This window comes from Periplaneta americana, chromosome 13, assembly GCF_040183065.1.
Source record: "Periplaneta americana isolate PAMFEO1 chromosome 13, P.americana_PAMFEO1_priV1, whole genome shotgun sequence".
NCBI classification, from domain to species: domain Eukaryota; kingdom Metazoa; phylum Arthropoda; class Insecta; order Blattodea; family Blattidae; genus Periplaneta; species Periplaneta americana.
The window spans coordinates 59921306-59946705 of NC_091129.1; the positions used below are offsets into that span (position 1 = coordinate 59921306).

General features: G+C 35.0%; 1 protein-coding gene across 2 annotated transcripts in view; it reads right to left on the reverse strand.

The window, feature by feature from the left end:
• The window catches only part of LOC138711575 (uncharacterized), a 119498-nt gene that overhangs the window by 57409 nt on the left and 36689 nt on the right, over positions 1–25400 (reverse strand). For both annotated transcript variants that reach the window (XR_011335396.1, XM_069842732.1), the window contains exons 4-5: positions 22351–22566; positions 14749–14934 (exon numbers count right to left, since the gene is read on the reverse strand). Coding sequence is in view for 1 of the 2 variants with exons in the window: in XM_069842732.1 (XP_069698833.1) it covers positions 14749–14934; positions 22351–22566 (402 nt within the window). In the remaining variant the exon portion in view is untranslated. The remainder of the gene's footprint in view (positions 1–14748; positions 14935–22350; positions 22567–25400) is intronic.

Sequence of the window (25400 nt, forward strand, 5' to 3'; positions counted from 1 at the left end):
TATATTTTTGTTGCAGGAACTGTACTTCCTCACTTCGAAACTGCTGCCACTCAACTGTTTTTAAATTTTATGGCCTTACATGTGAGTATGTTTTACTTTTATGCCACGGTAGAGTCTCAGTGCACCAAAGTTCTCGGAGGCATGGCGTTACTATTAAGACATGTACCGTTTGAGAAATGGATAAAATTAGTTATCTGAAACTAAATTAATTATGATGCTTCCTGTGTAAGTCATTGCTATTAAACCCCATAATATAGCTAAGATATAAGCAAAAGCCAATATCCAATTCTAGCCCTGCGTGGACGAAACGATTGTAGGTTCAAATTCCGTCAAGAGCTTGGTTGCTCATCAGTTTTTAATGTAATATTTAGCATTGTTGTGTGTGTGCGTGCGTGCGTGTGTGTGTGTACACGTATCATTTATTCTGGCGTAGTTAAGGCCATGATACCTTCTCTTTCACATCATCAGAAATACAAATAAAATAATAGAAAGATAAACCTAAAATAAGATAAGTTAGTAGCATTGGAGAATTTTGTACCCCTTTCCGCTTTACGCCTGCTTACATCATAACCGGTTTCTTAAATATGACTTGAAAAATGACATCTTACAAATACTCGTACATAATACTGTATATTAATTATGTCATTTTTTATTTTATGTAGAGAATATAGTATAATCTCGCAATAAATCGTTTATGGACTTGAAGAATAATATTTTGAGAGAAGCTTATTTTAAAAAATTAACAGATTGTTCTTTCCAGTAGGCTTAAGGAGTTAGGTACAGCTTACACTAGTAAATGTTTTGGAAATTATCAATATTTTTTTCCTCCATTACTGCATCTTGTACAGTAATGAAAATTGGTATGTGTAAAACATTGTCCTTCTGCTACATGAAAAAGAAATATTTTCACGATTAAAAAAAAAAATATTTGTATTTTTTTTTTCAAAATTCAAAACGGTGGCAGTTCACTGTGCAGTGATGAAGCATTTCCCTCATAACTCATAAACATGTTAAGTTTTTCATGTTCTCTCTCTTTTATTTTATTGCTGAAACTCATATTTACAATATCATGCTCTTTCAACTATACTACTTAATAAATAATATTGTTTTTATTTTGCGTTAAAAGAAAATACTGATATTTGACCATTTTTAAAATGAATTTATTTTTTATCAGACAATCTATCAAAGGTAGAGAAGTAATTATGCATCATATTGTAGATATGACATGCATAAATATACACAAAAAATTTCATCACAGAATGTTGGATAGTTTTTTAGTTATGAGGAAAACGCTTCATCACTGCACAGTGAACTGCCACCACATTGAGTTTTGGAAAAAAATATATATATAAATAATTTTATTTATCGTAAAAATATTTACATTATATACATAAATATACTTGGACTTCTCCAGATGAATTGACATACAATGAAATAGATCACTTCTTGATAGATAAACGGAGACATACTAGTATAGCAGACATTCGAACTTTCAGGGGGGCAGACTGTAATTCTGGCCATTATTTGGTAATTGGAGAATTAAGAGAAAGATTGTCAGTAGCCAAGCGAGTAGAGCAACAAGTTAATATTAGTAAATTCAATATTCTGAAATTAAAGGACGAGGAAACTAAGCAACATTATCAGGTCGAAATTTCGAATAGGTTTGCCACTTTAGGAAGTTCCGGAGAAGATGAGAAAGAGTTAGATGTTAATAGCGTGTGGGAAAATATCAGAGATAGTATCAAAATTGCAGCTGAGCAGAGTATAGGTTACTATGAAACTAAGAAAAAGAAGCCGTGGTTTGATGAAGATTGTTGCATGGTAGTAGAAAGTAGGAAACAGGCAAAATTGAAATTCTTACAGGATCCAGTTGAGGAGAATAGAGATAGGCTAATTATTTCAATGAAAGACGGGAAGCAAGTCGTACACTTAGGAATAAAAAGAGAGGTTACTTAAAGGAAAAACTGAATGCGGTAGAAACAAATAGTAAGAATAAAAACATTCGAGATTTTATATATATATATATATATATATATATATATATATATATAAAGGTATAAAGGAATTTAAGAACGGATATCAGGTAAGGGTAAACGTGATCAAGGATAAGAATAGTGACTTGTTTGCAGACACTCATTCAATCCTGAACAGATGGAAAAACTATTTTGAACAATTATTAAATATACATAGGCCAAATAAAAATGATCGGGACGAAATTCAAATACAAACTGCTGAGCCATTTATACCCGAACCCTCACTTTCAGAAGTCGAAATTGCAATAGAAAATCTGAAAAAGTACAAGTCTCCAGGTATTGATCAAATTCCAGCAGAATTAATACAGGGGGGTGGAAGCGCATTATCTAGCGAAATTTATAAACTTGTACTTGCTATTTGGGAAAAGGAAATTGTACCAGAACAATGGAAGGAGTCCATAATTGTACTTATTTTTAAGAAGGGAGACAAGACTAACTGTGGTAACTTTCGAGGAATATCACTTTTATTAACGTCGTACAAAATTTTGTCCAATATTCTTTTGAGAAGACTAACTTCGTACGTAGATGAAATTATTGGGGATCATCAATGCGATTTTAGACGTAATAGATCGACTATTGATCAGATTTTTTGTATTCGACAGATATTGGAGAACAAATGGAAGTGTAAGGGTACAGTACATCAGTTATTCATAGATTTCAAAAAGGCATATGACTCGGTTAAGAGAGAAGTTTTATATAATATTCTTATTGAATTTGGAATTCCCAAGAAACTAATTCGATTAATTAAAATGTCTCTCAGTGAAACGTACAGCAGAGACCGTATAGGCTAGTTTCTATCTGATGCTTTTACAATTCACTTCGGGCTAAAGCAAGGAGATGCACTATCACCTTAGGAAAGTTCAGGATAACAGACAGGGTTTGGAATTGACGGGTTACATTAGCTTCTTGTCTATGCGGATGACGTGAATATGTTAGGAGAAAATCCACAAACGATTAGGGAAAACACGGAAATTTTACTTGAAGCAAGTAAAGCGATAGGTTTGGAAGTAAATCCAGAAAAGACAAAGCATATGATTATGTCTCGTGACCAGAATATCGTACGAAATGGAACTATAAAAATTGGAGGTTTATCCTTCGAAGAGGTAGAAAAATTCAAATATCTTGGAGCAACAGTAACAAATATAAATAACATTCGAGAGGAAATTAAACGCCGAATAAATATGGGAAATGCGTGTTATTATTCGATTGAGAAGCTTTTGTCATTTAGTCTGCTGTCAAAATCTGAAAGTTAGAATTTGTAAAACAGTTATATTACCGGTTGTTCTGTATGGTTGCGAAACTTGGACTCTCACTTTGAGAGAGGAACAGAGATTAAGGGTGTTTGAGAATAAGGTTCTTAGGAAAATATTTGGGGCTAAGAGAGATGAAGTTGCAGGAGAATGGAGAAAGTTACACAACGCAGAACTACACGCATTGTATTCTTCACCTGACATAATTAGGAACATTAAATCCAGACGTTTGAGATGAGCAGGGCATGTAACACGTTTGGGTGAATCCAGAAATGCATATAGAGTTATAGTTGGGAGGACTGAGGGAAAATACCTTTTGGGAGACTGAGACGTAGATAATATTAATATTAATGGATTTGAGGGAGGTGGGATATGATGATAGAGACTGGATTAATCTAGCACAGGATAGTGACCGATGGCGGGTTTATAAGAGGGCGGCAATGAACCTGCGGGTTCCTTGAAAGCCATTTGTAAGTATTATATAGCAGAAGGACAGTGTTTTACACATACTAATTTTCATTATTGTACAAGATACAGTAAAGGAGGAAAAAATGTTGAATATTTCCAAAATTTTACTGCTATAAACTGTACCTAACCCCTTAAGATACATACTACTGTATATTCACGCCATGATAATACAGATGTAATTCAGCAATAACACATGTTCGGATATGAACAACAAGATTTTAAAAGACATATATTTTAGAATTAATACACTGTTAATTTCAGTGAGCTTACGAACGTACATTCACACAATTCCATGGTACTTACTTTGTTTGAGACAGCATTAATGACATACTACGGATATATTATTCATGTAGTAAAACTCCCTTTATGTCGGGTTAAAATAAAATAACGTATCTAAAATAATGTAAATAAATTATCAACAGTAATCTCACTAGACGTTTTGATTTATCTAGAGGAAATCAAAACTCGAGTGGGATTTAATTGACTATTACACGATTAGAAGAAAGTATATAAAGATTAGAAGCAACGAAGTACTCCAATACAATAAAATATTAATTGACTTACGAAAAGACAACTGTCTTCAAATGTATTATTGTACCATCTCAACATTACAAATATTACGCTAGATGCATGCTAGATGGCAGTAGTGAGCAATGCCTTCTCGTCGAGAAGTTCTCGATCTATTAAGTATACACGATGGCAATGTTACTAGTCAAGAAGGCTTTGTTGATTCAGTTTCATTTTTATTAAAATGCAACATTACACTTCAATTATCGGAATCCCAGTAATCAACGTCACTTGACAGATGATTTTCAATAAATCTTAATATTAAACAATCTCTGATATGTGACTATCCATAATATCATATAGCAGAAGCTATAACATAACCTAACTAATATACACAAGTGTTAGAAAAGTTTTAATTAACGACGATGACATAAAAAATAAACATGAATAATTTTAAAAAGAATAATTATTGAATGTACAATTTTCAAATTTGAATGTGGTTGGTGGTTCAATTGATGTTATATTGGACGTGTGCGTAATAGAAGTGGAACTCGTTGATTTAGGCCTACATGGTATATTCAACTTATTCAGGATTTCCGAATGGTGCTCTTCATTTATTTGTAAATCGGATTTCAGAAGATGCATAGGTATGATCAGTGATTTTATTAATTCTTGTTCTTGAATGCCAATGCGAGTCATATTTGAAACTGCTGTGCATCGACTGGAGTGGTTTGTAATTTTATATTTATATATATATATATATATATATATATATATATTTTTTTTGACGTCCAGACCAGCGCAGTTTCAAATGTTGGCAAACAAAGAAACAAATGCTAGGGACACGATAAAATTAAACAAATGCTAGGGACGCGATAAAATTACACAAATGCTAGGGACGCGATAAAATTGTGCGATAAGCAGCCATGATTGGTTGAAATACGTCCTTTCGTACCGTTTTATTGGTCAAAAGTAGTATGACGTAGTAAGAGTGTAATAGTCAAAATAAAACAGTTGATTTTAGGTTCGAACCCGGGTTTCTCTACACTAAAGTGTTCCATCTTACCAGCCACCGGCGTGGCTCAGGCGCTTGCCTGTCGGTCTGAAGTTGCGTTCGGGCGCGGGTTCGATACCCGTTTGGGCTGATTACCTGGTTGGTTTTTTTTCGAGGCTTTCTCCAACCGTAATGTAAATGCAAAGTAATCTATGGCGAATCCTCTGCCTCACCTCGCCAAATATCGTCTCGCTATTAACTAATGTCATCGACGCTAAATAACCTAGTAGTTGATACAGGGTCGTTAAATAACCAACTAAAATAAAAATAAATCCACCTTACTACTACTCATTTACGTAATTTTAATTTAATGCCTCTTTATTTAATATTTCAGTAACAATATGGCCGCTTTTACAACGGAAGAAAAGATGATTGAATGATGTCAATAAAAAACAATTGACTGCACGATAAGCCATTTTAATATCATACATGCCGTATTTCTTTCTAATGTTCATTGATTTCAATAATTTAACGTCCATCTGTCCAATTTTAATGTAACCTATGTTCTTCTCCTGGTTATGAAGGTTAAACGTGCAAACTTTGGCAAATGTCGGTAAAAGTGTGTAGCTTTATATAGAGTACATACATACATACATACATACATAGCCACATTAACTTTTATTATATATATATATATATATATATATATATATATATATATATATATACTAATGGCTTGTGCAGCAAACTAAGTTCGTTAGACGTTCAAATAAAAATTTTTCAGATTTATTTTCAATGAAGAATACTTGTCTTTTTGATAGTTATTTGCTTCCGTAATAATGAAACATACTCCCTCTGAATGGATTTTTTAGGCCAAATACTTTTTCTTGAACCTATCCAACTTCAGTTTTTGAGTTTCAACGCGAAAACGCAAGTATCAATGTCAGGACGATAGCAGTAGCTATTTCAGGTCATTGTGGATTCTAGGCAAAAGTTAAAAAAATGTCAGGTTTGCTAAGCTTTCGAACAATAGCATTTTCGTATAGCTGCTGCATGTAGAACTTGAAATGTAGATCGTAAAATCATTTTATCCTACTAAGAGATCTTGCTGAAATGATCTGGAGACTAAAAAATTTTCTAGGCCTCTTATTTTATCAGTAAGTAATACCTTTTGATCTTTCCTTAGGAACTCGCTCTCGAGCCAATACTGAAGACAATGACACATATCAATATCTACACTACACCGCCATTAAGTATATGAAAAAGACTCAATCCCACTGGGTTAATAAGTATAAAAATATTTGATTTTTAATAACAATATTATTATTTTACTTAAGTTTTGTAGTTATATATGCAGCCACTCAGTAAATTATAGAAATGAAGATCTAAATTAAGATATTCTCTACATTTACTTACATAACCACGAAACGTTTCACTTTCATGTCATCAATATAGCATCAATATTATGTACAATTAATGAAAAAATAGATGCATCATGATATTAACTATAATAATATTTAATTTCTGATGGTAATAATGTCATCAAACCACCTCAAGTTTCGTAGATTTGAATATCCAATACACAGCTGTACTCAGAAAATTATACACTGCAGAATCAGTTTTTAATAACAAATTGAATTGAGCTCTAAATATGTCGGCAATCTACAGGTCATGGCCTTCGTGTAATAGCCTATTGTTTATTGTAGTGTGTGTTTTGTTCTGAAATTCAATCAAGTCGGGCGTGATTGAATAAAATTAGTTCTCAAAACTGACAACAGATGGATTTTGGAAAATAGGAGAATTATGTAGGAAAATTGACATTTCACTGAAAACTACTACTTTTCCGAAAAACTTTAGGTTCCAAGCTTCAAAATGAGGGGCTATTTATTAAAATCCGTTCAGCCGTTTTCCCGTAATTTCCATTACCAGTTCAAATTATATATATATATATATATATATATATATATATATATATATATATTAGTATTAGTTAGCCATAAAGAATAAACAATGAATAAATGTTTAAAGCCCTAGCGTGATGTAAAAAATACTCAGTTGCTAAGTTACCTGTCGAATATACAATTAAACGTTTGTTTCTAATCAGTAGTTTGATAAACGGTACACTATGTCACTAGGATGAGATAAATAATTTTTACACTTTTAGTAATACCTGAAACACAATTCTTTTAAAGGATTCTAAACCGGTTATCTCGATCATTTATTGCACGGCACATATCATGAGAAAAAGTATATCATCAAAGAGCGAAGTAGACCTATTGAAAAGAAAGGTCTCTATCCATCCTTGTATGTAACCCGAACTAATTTATTTATTACATACAAGCGTTGGAAGGAACGTGTGGTATCTACGAGTATATTACAGCGTTATGGCGTTGCGGTTCGAAAGGGTTGGAATGAAAGACGAGACTGCACAGAATATGAAATGCAAGTAAGACCAAGGTCACAGAGAAAGATCGTGTGGGGCGTGACGACTTTTGGAAAGTGAAAATGAAATGTAGCCTTATGTCTTCATAGTTAGCAAATAAATTTGTACATATAGAATAACCACCATATAATTCTTGTATTCGCAAACTAATGTATCGATACTAAGTTCCTTGCAGCCTAAGTTTCAAATCATAGGCAATTCGGTACATTGTTTTAATATCGTTGTCTGTTGTGTTACACGCAATTTCTCAGCCACACATCTTTAATTTTTCGAGGAAGCCTTGATCGTGAGATCGATTCTCGCCTAGGGCATAGCTGTTTGTCCGTTTTTCATGTGATATCCTGCATTTTTTTACTTGGTTAGTTAACGTCGCTGTATCAACTACAAGGCTATTTAACGACAATGGAATTAGTGATAGCGAGCTGATATTTGGCGAGATGTGGCCGAGGATTCATCATAGATTACCTAACATTTGCCTTACAGTTGGGGAAAACCTCGGCAAAAACTCAAGCAGGAATCGAACCCGTGCCCGAGCGTAACTCCGGATTGGTAGACAAACCCCTTAGCCGACTGAGCTACGCCGGTGGCTGTCCTGCATTTTCCGAGGTGGAGACCCGGTATGGTGCTAACTTTATTTGTTCAATTTTCGACGTCGATCGCTCTAAACATACGATCAGCTATAGCTATAAAATTAATATAGGCCCTATGAATTCTGATTTATTGCTATGGCCATCTGTTGTGCTTCTTCCACTTCCTACAAGTGCTAGCCTTTTGTGCTCGAGGTTGCGGGTTCGATCTCGGCCCAGGTCGATGGCATTTAAGTGTGTTTAAATGCGATAGGCTCATGTCAGTAGATTTACTAGCATATAAGGAATTCCTATGGGACAAAATTCCGGCACACCGGCGACGCTGATATAATCTCGGCAGTTGCGAGCGTCGTTAAATAAAACATAAGATTTAATATGTTATGGATGTCTGATATGGGATTCGGTTTGCTTACTTTTACGGACACGGGCTTTTCAGTTTGCCCTAAACTCTTTTTAGGAATATGTGTTCTGCCTCAGTTTCCTTTTCTCAGTTTTTCTTGTTGTGAGATTCTATAATTCAGTTCAGATAGATATAAAAGAGCTGAAACGACCATCGCTATATAGAATTGTAAAACTTTCACTTTATGTAACCTTGACGATTGTTTCAATATTCTACAAAAACAGTTAAGTTATTTACTTTCTTATTAACTTAAATGTGAAATATATTGTGCTTCGAAAAATACATTTTCATTTATAAAACCCCAATGGTTATAAAGCAAAGATTTTGAGAATTCAAAGTAAGTACAGCAGTATGTTACGTGAACGGCAACAGCTGTGTTCTGTGATAAACTAATTTTAGATATTGACTTATGTATAATAGGCTAAACAGATATTTTTAGGAGTGTTGTCGTTCCGATAGGAGCTAAAATGCGTGATGAACGTCTTCAGAATGAAAATCTGCATGTAAGGTAATTATGGCAATATAAGAGAGCCATCTCCGGTCGTCGCTTAGAGTAGTTCTCTCGAATTGAAAAGCAAGGCAGCCGCACTAATTGGTTCTCGAGGTGAGATAAGTTTCATATCTTGTAACACGTCGAATAGCAACAAAAAGCCCCTCAGTTCAATATGAAAACTTGGCATATGAGAATATTTTAAGCTGACACTTGACGTTTAGAATAAACTCTTTCTTTATGTAACTAAATTTCTTTCGTCAGAATATATACATACATTTGATATTGCCAGTTATACTTAGGCTATACGAAGCTACTATTTACTCAAAATAAGCACCCTATTATTGGTCTACCATTTTACAAGTGCCAGTAGTGGTTTGTGGAAACTGTGATTTGTTACATTGGAGTTGCTGTGTAGTGATAATGAGTGTGAAATGTCTTATGGAAATGACATAACTAACAAATATTACAAATGCCCACATTTAAGTCTGACTTCTATGTAATATATTATTATTATTATTACTATTATTATTATTATGAGAAAACATGACTTGTATTTTGTTTTTCGATGTCCGTTTGTATTTTTGAAAGTCTGTACAAATAATGTTGTGTGTGTGCATGCGTGTGTTATTTTTTTTAGTAGCCTATATTATTTTACGAAGCTTTATCAACATCTTAGATTATTTAGTGTCTGAATGAGATGACGGTGATAATGCTGGTGAAACGAGTCTGGGGTCCAGCACCGATAGTTACCTAGCATTTGCTCATATTGGGTTGAGGGAAAATCCCGGAAAAAACCTCAACCAGGTAACTTGCTCCATCCTGGAATCGAATCCGGGTGTATGTGTATGTATGTATGTATGTATGTATGTATGTATGTATGTATGTATGTATGTATGTATGTATGTATGTATGTATGTATGTATGTATGTATGTATGTATGTATGTATGTATGTGCGTATGTGTATGTATATGTATGGAAGTGGGTATATATATGCGAATATCTATTTTTATTTTTTATTTAATTCATTCGGCGTGATCCATTACAAAGTAAAATGAATGCTATGATGCTTGATTACAATTATTTTGTTCCTTCTACATCTTTGCCAAATAAACTTTCATAAATAAACTAGTATTGCTTGTAGAATTGTTTCTACATTAGCATTATTTCACCAAATAATCTAATACATACAGGGTGATTCTGAAGATATAATTAATATTTTATTGGTTGTAATATAAACTGTTCTGAGTAAAAAATTAATATGAAATGTGTCAAATTTTCTAGTATGTAATAGAACTCTTGAGGGACAAATTCTAGCCAGCTATCATGGCGTTAGCTATTGGCTAGTGCATAAACTCAATAAAGAAGCAAAGTAGTGATATCCGAATATCGGTTATTTTAGACATACTAATACGCGAGCGTTCCTCCAGTCATGCCTGCTTGCAACTGTAATGGTAAAAACTTTCGTTGTGCTGCTTTAACATCAAGGGATATAAAGCAATTCTACCGATATTGCCTAATTCTAACTCAGGATAGCTCAGCATAAAACCCTGAACATGAGAAATCTCCCAATGGTGGTTCACGAAAAGGAATTGTTACTAAATAACACGTGAAAACTGAACTCTGGTATGTTTTACAGGTGTGCCTAAAACATTTTTAAATATCTCACACATAACAAAAGAGAATTTAAGTGTGTAGGCGACATCTAGAAACGGTTTTGGCTCTGAAAGAGCTCTGAGGGTGAGACAAAGTATCACACAGGAATAATTAAAAGAAACAACTGATTATAAATCCCATTGAGAGTTAAAAAAGACATAATCATCAAATCAGAGTATTACTTCGAAATGTACAAATATTTCGGTTGTTAATCAAATTAGCAGGCGATATTCCTGTTAAAAACTGGAAACATGACACTGGGGAAGCACTGAAGTGTTCTATTTCCTGGCATTTCAAATTCCAGCCTGCGTTACTTATAATTTTGCAATTAACAACTTCTGCTATGGAGCTGATATATAGAGAGATACACTATCGTTCAGATTTACGTCCCTTTAAAAGTATTTTGAAACGTGGAAAGAAAATAGAACTGTTTATTCCAGAGGATCTTAACACTAGTATGATAATGAAAGAAGCAAAAGTTAAAGATGTGAATGTGTTACTGAAAAACATTTTGGTTTGATGACATCTGGCAAGAAAATGGTGACCTCATATTTTACAAAAATAAATCAATGACGACACTGCAGATGTTTCTACTAAAGAAAAGAGTGAAGGATTATGCCAACATCAAAATTAGGATAAAAAGACGAGCTCAAAACTTAATATATGTGTATATATATATATATATATATATATATATATATATATATATATATATATATATATATATATTTTTTTTTAATTTTTGCATACCGGTAATTCCTTTGTTTTACTCGAATAAAAATTTGAAAAGTTCTCTGTAATGAATTCGTAGAACAATGTGTCAATATGTAGATTAAATTATTGCCAAATAATAATTATTATTTTCATGCCATAAAATTACTTTACTTCCTTCAAAACTTGCCTTATTCATATCATTAAATAGCAAAACTTGTCTCATTCAAAAATAATGTTCATTTTCTACTCCTATTTTTGAGTTTTGATTTTCCACAAAATGAGAGTTTAATAGGCCTACTAGTATATAATGTAATTTAACAACAATTTTTCCAGTTTTAGTGACCAATAGTTTAGGTTTCAGAAGTTTTTTGCGAATTGTGAAAAATCATTTAACATGAACGAGGCGAGTTTTGCAGGTAATAGCCTCAAATGTTCATTTTTTATACGTATTGAAGAGAAGGGCGAGAAATATGATAATTATACATAAAATGGGACAAATGAGACAGAGAAAGATAAGGAATTGGTTAACCAATATTAAATACTTAAAAAGGCTTATAGAAATAATCACTCTTGGAATAACACATTCCGTTATATCGATGAATTGGGTATCAAAAGGTCGCGAAGTCAATATATCATTCCATTTTAAGAGTGGATCATTCTGTCAATCAATCGAAATAGCGTCATAACATGTCGTCGTTTATTATGCCCTCTGTCAAAGAACAGAGCATTATGAATAGCTTACAAACACACAATCTATAGCCATATAGATTGTTACAAAATATTCTTTCCTATTTCCTTTATATTATTTCTTTTTATTTTTGATTATACGTACACACTTGAGCAGACTTTTTATACAGAAATAAGATTTCATTGAAGGTTTCCAGAAAGAAAAAGGTATTATTTCTGTCTACAGGAAGCCTAAACTTGCTGGCGCTTAAATGTTGTATTCAACCGAAAACGCTACCTCGATATACTGCTAAATACTGGATAAACCGTTGGGGTAAGAGAAAAATTGCAATGGAATTTTGAATTCCTACCGATTTAATGTATTATCTGCTAGAATATTTGAGGGGGAGGGGTCCGGTTCAAAATCTGCTTAATGCACTTTTTGATGAAATGAAGTTATCTACCAAATCAGGTATTCTGGGACATACTCTACTAAATGTAATAACTATGGATATCAAAATCTACCACAGTCTATTATCATATAAAAAGGCGTATAAAAGTAAGGCTCCACTCAAAATCTGCTTAATGCATGAAGTTAATAGTGATATCCTGAATCAGAATCTACCTAATGCAACGACAAATAAGAATGTATGTTTTAAGATCGATAGTGATGCATGTGTTTTCGCTTAGTAATATAATAGCGTTTGCAGCCTTCAGAAAGTCTTTTTGCAGTGTTATTTAATCGACGAAGAAAAAATATTTTTCTCTAACTGAAGCAAACATAGTTTACACGTAATCATTTTAACATTAGGTTTGTTTGTTCGCTGGCTCGCCCGCCCGCCACTCACTCACTCACTCACTCACTCACTCACTCACTCACTCACTCACTCACTCACTCACTCACTCACTCACTCACTCACTAATCTCATTTATTCATTTATACAAAATAAAACTAGGAAAAATGTAAGAAACTCATTATTGTACATTTACGGTCTTACTAATAAACCGTGTATAGTTTTTATACGAGACTTATGCAGAGTTGAGACAGAAAACTTTACTAATAAACCATACATAAGCAATGGATGTATAAACAGCCTGTAACTATACAATGGGAATTGCTTTGCAGTAGTTATATACCGAAATCCCTTGTTTAAGCTTTGTAGGATAGAGAAAAAAATGGCCGCCCCTCTAACAGCAGTACATATCGACTGTCATTTTATGGTGATGGTTGCCTTGTAACCGCAGAAGAACAAACCAAAGAGCATAGAATAATAAGATTAATATTGCTGTAGCTTGTACTCTTGGACCAAAATATAGTGTGGTAATTGATCAGAGCCAGTTGTACTATCGATACTTAATACCATCCACGGACTCTGCTTAATACGGCACACTAGAGCACTACCAGATGCAATAGAGAACTTCAGGTATTCTATTACCTTTCGTAATGAAGTAATGACGAAACTATGACGTAGCGGTGTAACAGTTATACTGTTATACACGACGTATGTAGTGATTATAAGGAATTTACACACGACTTATAAATGAGCTACTCATTGTATAAGGATAAGACAGTTAAACGTCTGTATATAGAGTTTTTATTAGTAAGACCGTTAGACGTTACAATAACAAGAGCTGCTGCTGGTAAAAATTAACTGTGACGTTCCTTGGGTTAAAACAGTTATAACTCTTTTCACATTCATGTTAGGGACTTCATTTTTTCCAGGGACGTTTAATAATCAAAATTGTATAAAAGTCATAAAACATATAAAGGCGCTAACATAAATTCCGTGAGATTTGTGAGTCCTTAAATGGCGCTTACTGCTCAGAATGACCGGTACGGTCCTTCTAGTGTTAAAAATTGTACTGTTTTATGAAAAATTGTATAACAATTAACCACGTTATGTCTTCCAGTAAAATGTGCTGTTGTAAACTTAATTTTTTATGCTTCATAGAAACTCCGCTGCAAAGCCTGCTTAAGGGGAGATTAAGTTCAACTAACCAAAAATCACATTTTCTAAACTAGTTTAGTCTTAAAATATTACATAGTGTTGGGAATCACTCCACAAAATTTTACGTTCCAAACGTTAGTCTAAATGGGTTTCAATCAAGGAGAGCACAGAGTAGTTCTAGACAAAAGATTGGAGAGGGACTTGGACTAGAAAATAATTGTAAAATTTATTCTTCTTCAGGATTTAGAATAATTAATTTATCAATTATTTCGTGTGCTATAAGCAATGCCTGTTGTTGTTCTTGTGGGTCATAAAAAATAATTAATTATGTGACATGCATATTCAAACTTTATGACTTATCTGTAAATTTTTCATTTTAAATTTTATTGTGAGCTATTCTGTATCGCAAGGCAAACCCAAAATATTGGGTCAGACTAATAAATTAAATTAATACTAGTAATGCACGAGAATGTTTTTGTTGGAAAAAATATAGAAGTAATGAATTTGAAGGTTAGATTTTTTTCAGTTCCGTTAAAATGTATGCATTATATTTGGCCATTATCACACATTTTGTGCTGTTTTAATGGTACCTGCTATTCCTGGAGCTCCTAGAGCGAGAGTAGCCCTCTTGGGAGTTGTAATTGGACGGCATTCTCGTGGGGTTGGTCTCTCCCCTTCTGCTACAGGACGGTTTATCATACTCCTTAGGGCAGAGCGACACTTCTGGTACGGTGTCCGGGCAACAATGATGGTGGCATAGCATTCTGTGTTGACTCCTACAATAGACAACAAATGCATATCATTCTGTAACCCACTGGTGTTAGGTGTCAATTCTTAGAAACAAGAATACTGCATACCAATTTGTTCTCCACAGATCTTAGGTGTCAAATCACGTTATTCACCTGTGCCCACTACGTATCAGCTTAGAGTAGTCAGACTAAATTTAAACGTGCATCTTAACATAATTTTAATGTACTGTATTGATTGAGAGAAATATTTGTAATGTTTAAATTGTCGATTTCAAAGTAATAAAGCCTTATTAATAACTCTTCAAATTATCTTCTTTTTCTATTATTGTCCATAAGTAACCTCTCGTGATAAGAAATTATGTAAATATACAGTGGAATTTTACTAATTTTCATCTGAGAGCTTCATTACACAATAACCGATGATTAAGCGGAGTAAAATGTTTGTGTTGGAAAACTTTAAATAAATTATCTTGTAAAATTGTAGCTACTTTTGATTTGTGATAAGGAAATAAAACCTTACGAAATGCTTATCTGTACTCATGAGTGCTCATCCGACTAAAGTTTGGTCTTTAATAGTAAATACTAGGTGACCATTTTGTATGTGGAACGTAAACAGCGGCGCTGCGGTCTTATGCTGTTACTATGTGAGATAGAGAAGGACATGGTCTATGAGTAGAATGAGAGAGCGATCGTATTGCACAGGTGACGTAACAAGCTATGTAGTACAAGCAACTGCCGTTCTACAAACAGAATGGTCGGATAATATATATAGACACAGACAGTCATGACATAGACATAGACATAGACATAGACAATCTTCGTTATTAGTGCAGAGAGCGAAAAATGGAAAGAGGGGAAAGTTGTTGGAAATAGGTAGTTTTCAATCTAAGGGCTTGAATTTTCAACGTAGAATACACCGAATAGGCTACGACATAGCTGCCAGTCCAAATTTTGCGAAATTAGTGAATTTTCCGCTAGTTTTACCGGGTTTTAAATAAGCGATGTATCGAGTAAATTACGAAATGATGACGATAGCAGTGTTGCCAATGCATGTTCAGGGGAAAACCACCAGGCAAGAATGAAACTCCCCTAAATTCTTATGCTATCAATGTAAAGAAATGTTTCTTTGCACTATGAGAAGTTAAATAAACACTAAACTCTGCATGTCAACTATTTTTCTCCGTTAAATAATACGTATCTAAAATCCGGTAGAACTAGCCGAAAAGGCACTAATATAGCAGCACTGGGACCGGCAGTGTGTCGTACTAGTGTACGAAACTAGATGGCCGCGAAACTAGATGGCCCGGGTTCGAATCCCGGTCGGGGCAAGTTACCTGGTTGGGGTTTTTCCCGGGGTTTTCCCTCAACCCAATGTGAGAAAATGCTGGGTAACTATTGGTGCTGGACCCCGGACTCATTTCACCGGCATTATCACCTTCATCTCATTCAGACACTAAATAACCTGAGATGTTGATACAGCGTCGTAAAATAACCTACTTAAAATATATCAGAAACACAGTGTGCTTTGTATGGAGTGTGGCATTGTATGGGGCAGAAACGTGGACATTACGACGAAGTGAAGAGAAGCGAATAGAAGCATTTGAAATGTGGATATGGAGAAGAATGGAACGTATAAAGTGGACAGACAGAATAAGAAATGAAGCTGTGTTGGAAACATGATGCTGAAACTAATCAGGAAGAGGAAAAGGAATTGGCTTGAAAGAAACTACATACTGAAGGATATACTGGAAGGAATGGTGAACGGGGGAAGAGTTCGGGGGCGAAGAAGATATCAGAGATAGACAACATTAAGATATATGGATCTTATGAGTACACAAAGAGGAAGATAGAAAAATAGGAAAGATTGGAGAATGCTGGGTTTGCAGTGAAAGACCTGCCCTTGGGTAGAAAATTGAATGAATAAATGAATGAACAAATAAACTCATTTTGGCTAAAAAGAAATGGACTTGTGTGGTTTCTCAAATAACTGATTGAATTGCGTATTAATTCGAAATTGAAAGTTTCATGAGAATAGGCCTACAAATTCAAAGAATGGAATATTTTAAAATGATTGAGTATACTCTTAAAATGAAGACGAAATTGAGAACAGTTGAATTCAACCTCGAGATCTCGTTTATGGAGTTGACTGAGGAATGGTAATTATAATATTATACATCATCTAGTGTTATAAGAAGAAACTTTCTGGAGACGACGCATTTAAGTGTAGCTAGCTGTCTTTCTCCAACTGCTTCTCTTAGCCCAGGATTCTTTGCGAGGGGAGTACTCCCTGGAGAGCTATCTGCAATGGAGAGAGCGAGATTTCTTTCCCATTACTTCAACTGCTTTAGAGAAAAGCGCGTCCTTGAGCGATAGCGATATTCAGTTTGAAACTTCATAGCATGGAGTACATTACTGGTACAATTCCTCGCGAAGTAATTTCGTTACTTGCATTTTTAATCGTGAAAAATAATTTTGAGTTTCTGGTGCAGGCTTCAAGAATCTGAAGCCAACAGACTAAGAAGAAGAAGAAGAAGAAATGCGTTTTTTTATTATCATATGTGTGTAAAAATGCTCATATAATTTCTCATTGCCTACGTAGAGAAATTTGCTTGTCCTCTGGAACTTAACAGCTAAACACGTTAAATGAATCATGCCAAAGAAAATAATTTTCAAAGCTTCAGCTGACTCCTTCATATTAAAGTTATGATAATATTTTCACTATGTTTTACCTCCCAGCGCCAAATAATATTTGAAGTGAACTGAGAAACTGTTATGATATTAGATAAAAATCAGTAAAATTATTTCCGGGATTCATTTTTATATTCTACTGTCACAATAATTACACGGACGTTTAATCTTCCCTCTACGTTCGTCTCTTTGTCAACAGAGGTACATATTTATTACCATTTAATTCATTCATTGCAGCTCTTCATCTGTGAGATGAATAATTTTTCATAGTGTTGATTCACTCATATGTATTTTTAATAAGTTTTAAGGAATTGATTTTTAAGCTCCTAGAAAAGAATTATAGCATCAAAGTCTTTCACTAGTCAAAAGAGAACTGCGAGTACCAAGTTGCACACCTGTTGAATAACGTGACTTCGTTCTACTCTGTCCATTGTTTCTGGCTAGTACAGATTTGTGCTTCGCCATTCATATGTAGTACATACATTTTATATTTCCACCCTCGAGGATGTAGAGCGGACGCGGCAGTGTACCGTACAGTGCAGCTGCACACATGCGAGCGTGGAAAGATAAAATATTTACATTGTATATTGAGTTATGAACACTTATTCTCGTCATTTATATGCATTTGTTACAAAGTTTATATAAAAGAACCGTTCCGACAATTGAAAATGGATTGACACCGAATTTACGAACATAGCCGAGAAGTGTAGTGCTCAGTCAACGGTACACTAACTTTTTGGCACGAACGTCAATTCTATGTTGAATCTAGAAATATAATATCTTCACATTGGCTAATACTTAAGACTGAAAATCCATTGTATTTCCAACTACCGGTCAACCCTTCTTTAATCTTCATTGAATTTCCTCGTAAGATATTGGTTACCGATAAATCATCTTTCACCCGCGGTGGTATTTTTAATTTTCGTAACATCTACACATGCGTAGAAAAAACCCTAACGCCATTAACTGGGGTTTCAATAAATCTGTGGGCCGGGATATTCGGAAAAGACCTGCTGTGTCCATTTGATTCACCCACAAGAATGACAGATGTGGGATATCTTTACTTTCTACAATCTATGCTGCCAGACCTTCTGGACGACGTTTTATCACAGACCCGTGACGAGATCATGTGGTTGTTAAGCTATTACGTATGTTGTTTATTTGACTATTAATTATTTTTAACGGTTGGAGTTATATAATATAGTATGTCTAATTAGAATAAATATTTTAATCATATCTCGATGATGGATGAATAAGTTGATGTAGAAGAAGATGAAGAGATAGAGGAAGCATGGAAAATAGTGTGTGCTGATTTGGTTCCGGTGAAGTCGAGAACAAAATATGAGAGAGCATTTATGAGACAATTGTGAAGTGGCTAAGTACAAAAAAAGCGAGTATTAGTGAGAACAATTTGTTAGCTTATTTTGCAGTTCTGGAAATGTTAATAATATCCCCACCTTGAAGGAAATGGATAATAGTGCTGGTATAAACTTCAGCAAAAATGTACAAATTGTACTACTGTATTACTATTTACTAGTAGTTGTTGTAGATAAGGGACATAACTTTGAGGTAAGTTTTCAATAAAATATCGCTTCTTTCGTTTGTATAGCAACCAGGCAACGTGTGTCAATTTAAAAGACGTGAACAGATGCTGTTTAACAAAAGAATACGATCGTCAAAAAAAGAAGTTAACTACACCATTTGGAAGTACCGATGAAGGAAAATTCAAGCAATGATTCTGGGATGCCGTCACTGTAGTCACAGCTGATGCAAAAGTGTGGGAACAGTTGAGAACTTCTTGGTATTGCCGTAAGCAAGCCTGCCGTCAAGATGAGGGAGGATATTTGGAATACTTTCTCTGATTCCTTCTGGGATGTGATGTAACTTTTCTAACATTTTCTACACCAATCAAACGATTACTACTTTCCAGTAACAATTCATAGATTGTTTTATTTTCGTATCTTTTGTCTATCGTAATAGTACAAATTATAAAATGGGAATACCTTTAATTTTTTAGGTGTTTGTGAATGAATGCCACATCAATTATAGTCTTTTCAAAATAATTTTGTTCATGTAGATCACATTATTTTCAATGCTCTTATTTTGTGGCAGTATACCGTGCAGAGCCGAGTATAGTTTCCTTTATTAAGAGAGGCAGACTCTGATGGCCGGGACATCTTGAGCGTATGCCAGAAAACAGATTACTCAAACGAGCACTATACGGACACCCAAAAGGACCAAGGAGAAGAAGAGGACGACCAAGTTAGAGATGGTTTCAGGAGATGGAGGATGACCTGCAGAGAGTTTGATGTAGGATATAGAGACAACGGGCGCAAGACAGAGACGAATGGTTTCAATTGATTGAGGAAGCCCAGGCCCTTTATTATGAGCTGTAGTGCTACATATGAATGAATGAATACCGTCCTTATGAGAATAAAAATATGGCTGTTCGAAATTAGAACACCATACAGTATAAAATGATTACCATAATGAATTTAATCCCACGTGTTAATGTAAAAATGGATTACAAAACGTGTTCGTATTTGGAAACATTACCTGTCACGGAACAAAAACCTTCCAGACACGCCTGGGTTATAGACTACCCCAACTACCCCCATAAACTTGAATCTCCGTGTAACTAACTAGGCGTTCGTAAAGGTGTGTCCACGCGGAGGCCGCTGTTTCAATTGACATTTCCAGGCGGCTTGTGTGTCAGCGTTGCCAATCCTTTGTGTCTGAAAATCCGTAGATGACGTCTAAAATTCCATAGATTGGGTATAAAAATCCGGAGATTTTGAGGTTTTATTCACGCCGTTTTATTTCGATAGAACTAAATAGTCTACTGACAAGCTTAAAAGAGTATTAACTGTCCTTCTGGCTCTTAGCAAGCCATTAAGAGTGAAAGTCAGCGTAACTTGGCAACAGAGCGTTGTCGGCTCACGTACAGAAGTATACACGCACTCTGTCTGAACAGCAGAGTTCCGTCCCTTAGTCACTGCAGTAGAGTTGTCAGACCTCTTAATGGCAGGAATTAACGATACGTGTTACTTACTCACTTATGGCTTTTAAGGCACCAGGAGGTTCATTGCCGGTCTCACATAAGCCCGCCATTGGTCCCTATCCTGAGCAAAATTAATCCAGTCTCTACCATCATATCCCACTCCCTCAAATCCATTTTAATATTATCCTCCCATCTACGTCTCGGACTCCCCAAAGGTCTTTTTCCCTCCGGCCTCCCAACTAACACTCTATATGCATTTCTGGATTCGCCCATAAGTGCTACGTGCCCTGTCCATCTCAAACGTCTGGATTTAATGTTCCTAATTATGTCAGGTGAAAAATACAATGCGTACAGTTCTGTGTTGTGTAACATTCTCCATTCTCCTGTAACTTCATCTCTCTCAGCCCCAAATATTTTCCTAAGCATCTTAACTCTGTTCCTCTCTCAAAGTGAGAATTCAAGTTTCACAACCATACAGAACAACTGGTAATATAAATGTTTTATAAAATCTAACTTTCAGATTTTTTAACAGGAGACTAGATGACAAAAGCTTCTCAACCGAATAATAACAGGCATTTCCCATGTTTTTCTGTGTTTAATTTCCTGCCGAGTATCATTTATATTTGTTACTGTTACTCCCAGCTATTTGAATTTTTCCACCTCTTCAAAGGCTAAATTTCCAATTTTTTTATTTCCATTTCGTAGAATATTCTGGTCACGAAACATAATCATATACTTTGTCTTTTCGGGATCTACTTCCAAACCTATCTCTTTACTTGCTTCAAGTAAAATTCCCATATTTTCCCTAATCGTTTGTGGATTTTTTCCTAACATATTCACGTCATCCGCATAGACAAGCAGCTGATGTAACAACTTTAATTCCAAACCCTCTTTCTTATCCTGAGCTTTCTTAATGGCATACTCTAGAGCAAAGTTAAAAAGTAAATGTGATAGTGCATCTCTTTGCTTTAGCCCACAGTGAATTGGAAATGCATCTGACAGAAACTGACCTATACGGACTCTGCTGTACGTTTCACAGAGACATTTTAATTAATCGAACTAGTTTCGTGAGAATACCAAATTCAATAAGAATATCATATAAAACTTCTCTCTCAACTGAGTCATATGCCTTTTTGAAATCTAAGAACAATTGATACGTGTTAAACTTTTTAATTTACAAGAAAATCATCCATTTTATTGGAAAACAGCAAATCATAAATTATTCCTTATTAGGTTCTGTAGTGTTAAGAATAACAATAAAAATCGTTTGGGTAATAGGCCTACTTATCGATTATTTATTTAGCGTTAAGATTTAGAGGAACATTAATTTTCCATTAGAAATGTATTCATTTGGGACCAATATGGTATTAGAAATTTTTGTTGTACTCTGTCGAAGGAATAAGCAGTTAAAATCTGCATAGTTATATACATTACTGCATATATATTACTCCCACTCTGTATAATATTGACAAATTTGCAGCATCAACATTAAAATTTACACCCTATTACAAGCAATGTGACATTCTCTCAATATTATGTTTGAATAATTCACTGAGCGTCCCTCAAAAACAAAATAGTAACAATAGATTACACTTTATTTTTTATATCTTTATGCCTTGTCAACTGTGACAGCACTGCACACGCCGCCGTTGTTTAACTTGCCTCATTGGCAGTTTCCTCAATGCTTATGTGCGATAGGTAAGCTAATGATCATACTTCCTACTTCTATCCGTGAAATTTTCGATATCACATACCTGAGATGTTTACGGTAGTAATTATGCGTCGAGGGCTCCGGTTGACATATGAGCGGCACACACAGCTTAGAAGGGCGGCGCTCTAGTCTGGTACGTCGGTAGTATCGTGGCGTGGGTACTGTGGGAAATCCAGAAGATCGTGTACGTCGGAACACAACACAACTTGGCGTGGCCTTATCCGGTGGTAGAGATGCATCAGTTGTGGTGGCGTCTTCGCTGTAACATAACAATTTCAACGAAAACTTCACCATGACTTGCACATTATAACAATTCATATTAAAACTAGTGACTTGTGCAGCAAATGCTGCAAACTAAATTCGTTGAAGTCCCGCGCCGTGGCGTCGCGGTCTAAGGCATCCTGCCTAGGACTCGCGTTACGGAATGCGCGCTGGTTCGAGTCTTCATGGTCCTCATGGGGGAAGAAATTTTCTCATGAAATTTCGGCCAGCATCGTGATGCACTTGGGGAGCTATGATAGCGAAATCCGGTTGCGAATGCCAGCTATAACGGCTGGGGGGATCATCGTGCTAACCACACGATACCTCCATTCTGGTTGGATGATCGTCCACCTCTGCTTCGACATGTGGGCGTGAGGCCAGCAGACGGCTGGTCGGTCTAGGCCCTTCACGGGCTGTAGCGTCACGGATTATTATTATTAAATTCGTTGGAAGTTCAAATAAATATTTTTTCAGAATTCTTTTCCGGAAAGAATACCAGCCATTTTGAAAGTTATTTGCTTCCATAATAATCATACTCCACGGAATATGTGACATTGAAAGCAACGTAATAACTCAATGGAGTGTAACCCTGTCAAAAATATCTCTTTTAAAAAGCTTTCCTTTTATGCCAAATGCTATCTTCAGTCTTTTTAGTTTCATTGCGAAGATGGAAATAACAATCTCAGGACGATCAGGGTTTTTCATGTAGAAGTAAAGCAGTAGCTATTTTAGGTAATTGCGGATTTCAGGCAAGAGTTAAGAAAATGTCAGATTTTCCATGCTTTCGAAAAATAGACATAGTACCTTAATATAGTCACTGTATTTTGACAGACATAGTTACTGCATGTTTAGTGAACAGACTTAAAGTAGAGAGGGCAGTATCACTATTTTACCTGCTAAGAGATCTTGCTGAAGTGATAGGGAGGTTACAAAATCGTATTGGCTTCTTATTTGATCTGTAAGTAATGTTTTTTCGGTTTTTCTTTAGTGCTTGTAATCTTTGCGCTTGTGAACACTAGTCTACTAAATATAGCTGAATTAACTTGTGTGACTAATAAAATAAATGTGTGAAAATGGCTACGAACAGAATTCTGAAATGATACAAACTGAAGTAAAGTCATTTTAGTGGGCTTGTTTTGTTGGCGTGGGGCACTGTGTTGCAGTTGTGAGTCAAAGAGAGAAGAGAGGATATATCATTAGATCACAGCGATGACTTAATTTGGTCCCCTTTGTCTGCCATGCACAATGTAACGGTATTTTGGTGGCTTACCATCTTCGGAGACAAAACACCTGTAGGTTTATTTATCATCGTTGATGTAACCCAGGCCTGCAGATCTCGCAAAGTAGGGGAACTATGAGTCAGCCTCACTCCACTTCTATTGGGGATGATCGACTTCCGCCCCGAGAATGAATGTTGATGCAGCCGAGCGTAACTAGAACGCCGTGACCGCACAGGTTAGAAAAGGTGGGTGGAGTAAAAGAGGGGAGGAAAGCAGTCGCTGTCAAGAGCTACAGTTCTGCAGGCCTGATCTAACCCGATGTGATAAACGAAATTAGCCTATATCTACAAATTGTCTTTTTCATTTGTCAATATTTGTTCTTCCTGCATTTTTGTAGCATAAAGACTTTTGGCAAAAATATCTGACAACGTTTGGAGTGCATTAGATACCATTGAATGTTGAACATCATTTTGATCGCGTAAAATGTTAGCATATTATGCTGAATCGATGACGTATAATTGGTCATAAGCTCATAATGAATTGCTGGTGGCGGAAGTTCAGAGATGCAAGTTATTTATGTATTATCTCATCGTATTTTCAGCAGTATAGGCTGTTGTGGAAAATCTATTGCTGAGGCGCGGAAAATGAGGCGAATGCTAAAGCTGAGTTATAGAATCTTGTATGCGTCCTAAATAAAATTATTCATCGTAAATCATTACCTATTTCAGTGTTTCATTCGTTGCTGGTTACGGGAAATAAACTAACTAATCATGGCAGCAGGAAGCGAAATGGCCTATTATTCTTCTTACAACAAAATTATATGCTTGGTAGCGATCACAAATCTGATCTATTAAATCAAAGGAATATAAAATTAACTTTGATGTACTTTAAAGACTCAGCTAAAATAGAAAGCATGACCTCTACTAATGCCTCTTTCATAGTACTGCACTAATAGTAAAGAAAATTAGAGAATCATACATAAATATCTACACTGTCATTAATTATTATCTGCAAAACACCCACACCACTTGTTTAATAACTATGAAAGTATTTAATTTTTAATAATGATATTGTTATTTTGCGTAAGTTTTGTAGCTTTTAGTAACATATATGTATAGCCGTTACTCAGAAAATTATAGAAATTTAAGATCTAATTTAAGATATTCTCTGAGTCTAATTACACAATCCCAAAAAATTCTACTTTCGTAGCATCAATAACAGCATTAATGTGTGCCATTTGTGACAATAACTCACACCATGGCTTTAACTCTAATAATATTTAATTATCAATAGTAATAACGTCATCAAATCCTCTTAAGTTTTGTAGTTTTTAATAGCCAATACATAGCTGTTCTCAGAAAATTACATAACAGAGAATCAGAGGTGTAAATTCATAATTCTTAAAACAATTTGATATTTTTTTATAACCAATATACAGACGTTCTCAGAAAATTACACAAATGAAGATCGACTTATTGCATTGTGATGTCAGAAAATATGAGCTGTAAATATGTTGGCAGTCCTGCAGATCATGGGCTTCATTATTTTTCTGAAAAGCTATTAGTTCTCAAAACTGACGACAATAGAAGAAAATAGGAAAATTATGTATGAA